This window comes from Etheostoma cragini, chromosome 16, assembly GCF_013103735.1.
Source record: "Etheostoma cragini isolate CJK2018 chromosome 16, CSU_Ecrag_1.0, whole genome shotgun sequence".
Taxonomy (NCBI): domain Eukaryota; kingdom Metazoa; phylum Chordata; class Actinopteri; order Perciformes; family Percidae; genus Etheostoma; species Etheostoma cragini.
This window is the reverse complement of record NC_048422.1, coordinates 22003648-22006484: the sequence shown is the minus strand read 5'-3', so window position 1 is coordinate 22006484 and position 2837 is coordinate 22003648. Positions and strand designations below refer to the sequence as shown.

Here is a 2837-nt window from a genome sequence, read left to right as displayed (position 1 = left end):
ACAAGTCATTCTTTTTGTTGGGGACCCCCTGGTACCCTCTCAGGACCCCTAGAACCCTCTTTGAGAACCATTGATACATGCTACTGTACAAAAAGAAAAGTGTGTATCTTTTGCTGGACTGGAGTTAAATCTGTTAAAGTTAGTCATTGTGGAAGCTGCTGTTTGCTGGAGTTGGGCCATTTGAGCGTCCCCTCTCGGATGTGTTTTGGGACGAAGGTGTCCTCTGCTGGTTGGTTTGTTGAAGTGCAACTAATCCCACATACAAGTGAATAAACCCTATTTTCCAACACAACGGTTAAGTAATCACTACAGTAGAAATTTATTGGATTACCACATAATTTCTGCTTTAAAACTGCCACATATTTATACATTTGGCTTTATTCTAAAATGGGAAATAAATGTGAAAAATGTCTTGATTCTCACAGCATTCTCTATCGATCCAACATAGTAAGATGTTTTGAAGAATAACACCTGCTGCTCGAAATGGAAAGGCATGAGTAAAACATATTTTTTTATTTTCACAGTTGTGTCACAAAGGTATTGTCTTTTTGGGGAGTTTTTATTAAGGACACCTTTTGTAAGAGCATTTTGTCTCCAAAGAAATGGACAAATTAGTATTGCGCCCACGCATCATACTAGGGTGCAGCTAAAAGAGCGCTATTCATGTGTGTGAGTGAGAGGGTCAGAGCTGAGGAGCGAGAGAGGGACAATGTACGTGCTAACATGTTTGTAATCACTCTGATAGATCACACCATCTACTGTCATCAGATACTTAATTAAAGAGATCAAAACGTGAGAAATAACACAAAAACACCAAGACATTAACATAAATGAGAAATCTCTGTGAATAGGAGATACATGTACAACAGTACAGGGTAATCTATGTTATCATTGTACACAAAACAGAAGTAAAAGATAGTTCTTCTCAACAACTTACCGGAGAGTCAATGTTAGACTGATAATCAGCTCCTAAACAGTGAGAGAGCAGTGGAAGAAATCAAATAAAAAGGGTGAGTCAGTATAATAATATCAAAAAGACACGTGGTAGAGAAAGAAACAGGTTGTAACAAGTGTGTTAGAGTGAGTGTGGGTACAAAAGAGACACTTTGAGTCACAAAGCGACCGAGTCAATGAGAGACAAATTCAAGCTCTTTAGTCCTCTTTTGTCCCTTTAATCTCGCCTGGCTCCTCCGCAGCAGCGTGGCACAGGAGAGTTGGCACGTCGTGGGTGCCCCCGAGCCAGTCCCAGTGAGAGAAGAATGGGGCAAAGTTAGTGTTAGGCCGCTGGTGGTGAGCATCATGCTTGGGCGGACCACCCCATAGGCCAAAGGGCACCAGGTTGTGTATGGCCCACGGAAAGTCGTAGCCGCAGTGGTCCTCGGTGGAAATGTAGATGTTGAAGACCATGAAGCCCCATGTTGTGAGGCAATGGCACCGGAGCAGGATGGGGTCTACTGTAGCCCAAAATCCCAAGTTGAATAACTCACATCCAGACAGGTACTGGGTGACGAGGCTGAAGGGCTGGTTGTACTGGTGGTGCACGGCATGGACTGTGCGGTACAGCCACGGTATCCTGTGGTGCAGCAGGTGCCACAGGTAATACTGGAAGTCAAAGACCAGCGTGCAGCCCAGGATGCCCAGGAAGAAGCTCCGGAGAGTGGGTGCCTCACAGGGCAACGGGCTGGGCGGCCTCCACAGCCACTGTGCCACTGCAGCGGGAAAGATGTAAAGCAGATGGTTGTTCATGGTGACTCCCAGCGTATTCCAGATGTGGGGCCAGGTGACGGCTCTGTGAGGATGGAGCCTGTAGCGGTTAATGCAGGGCCAGGTGGGAGCCAGCAGGTCAAGAAGCGTGTAATGACCAACCACCAAGAAGTAGGTGGTGACGGAGAGTACCACGGGGCACAGAGGGCTTCTCAGGAGGTCATAGTGGTTCTGGTGGAGGTAGTCCCAGACGGGCTGCAGGACCAAGCCCCGGGCCTGGCCCCCGGTCATGTCCTCATCCGACACACAGGATAAAGTGCCACCTAACCTGCCTGTGGTCATCACTAACGTGGCTTTCTCTTCTCAAAGAAAGGCCGATTCGAGGGGATTATTGTTAAACTAGCCCCAGGAGTGAATGAGGGAAAGACCCAAACAGCTTCCTCGTATAGGTTAGGAAACAACAAATTGTCTGGTGATGTTGTGCCAAATTGGACAGGCGGACTGTCTTAGCCTTTTATATATGTGCAAGCCCCACCTCCACTCCCCCCTCCTACCCCCCTTTTTTTAAAAGAAGGCGCTCTGTAAAGGACCTTTTTCATGGGCACAAGGACGGCAGCCAGGATTCAAGAGCGGGGCCACAACAGCTCTCATTTTTTACCCAAATCATGGAGAGAGCACTTCCGTTAACTTGTGATTTTGAATTTATCAGAAAAAAACTACAGGAGCTGTGTGTTTTTTTAGCTGTTAACATCAATGCAATGAAAGAATGAAAGCATTACATAAGGCCTAATACATTAAGTTACATATTCACTGCTGCGTGTTAATAATCAGCCTGTTATGGTTTCTGCCTCACATTCAAACATCATCAGGCACATACAGTACTCATAACACACGCACACACACACGCATGCACGCACACAACAGGAGCCCAAATGAGTCATTAATCATAGAAAAGCTGTCAAATGAGAATGAATTGAAAAGCACTTTCTTTGATGCTGGACTGTAGTGGGCTCATTGCTCAGTTCGAGTTTGTTCACAGGAAAAAAAGAACCGGGGCAGCGACCACAGTTCTTGTTTCTATGGTGCGACACAATTATTTTGTAGAGAGCGGAGGTCTCACTAAATATTATTTG

The 2837-nt window shown here is 46.0% G+C and overlaps 1 protein-coding gene across 1 annotated transcript; it reads right to left on the bottom strand.

Moving 5' to 3' along the window:
- Positions 1–315: 315 nt before the first annotated feature.
- Positions 316–2174, bottom strand: ch25hl2 (cholesterol 25-hydroxylase like 2). Its single transcript, XM_034896178.1, has one exon. It carries the CDS (start codon positions 2044–2046, stop codon positions 1153–1155), a length of 894 nt encoding a protein of 297 aa, XP_034752069.1. The 5' UTR covers positions 2047–2174; the 3' UTR covers positions 316–1152.
- Positions 2175–2837: the final 663 nt, after the last annotated feature.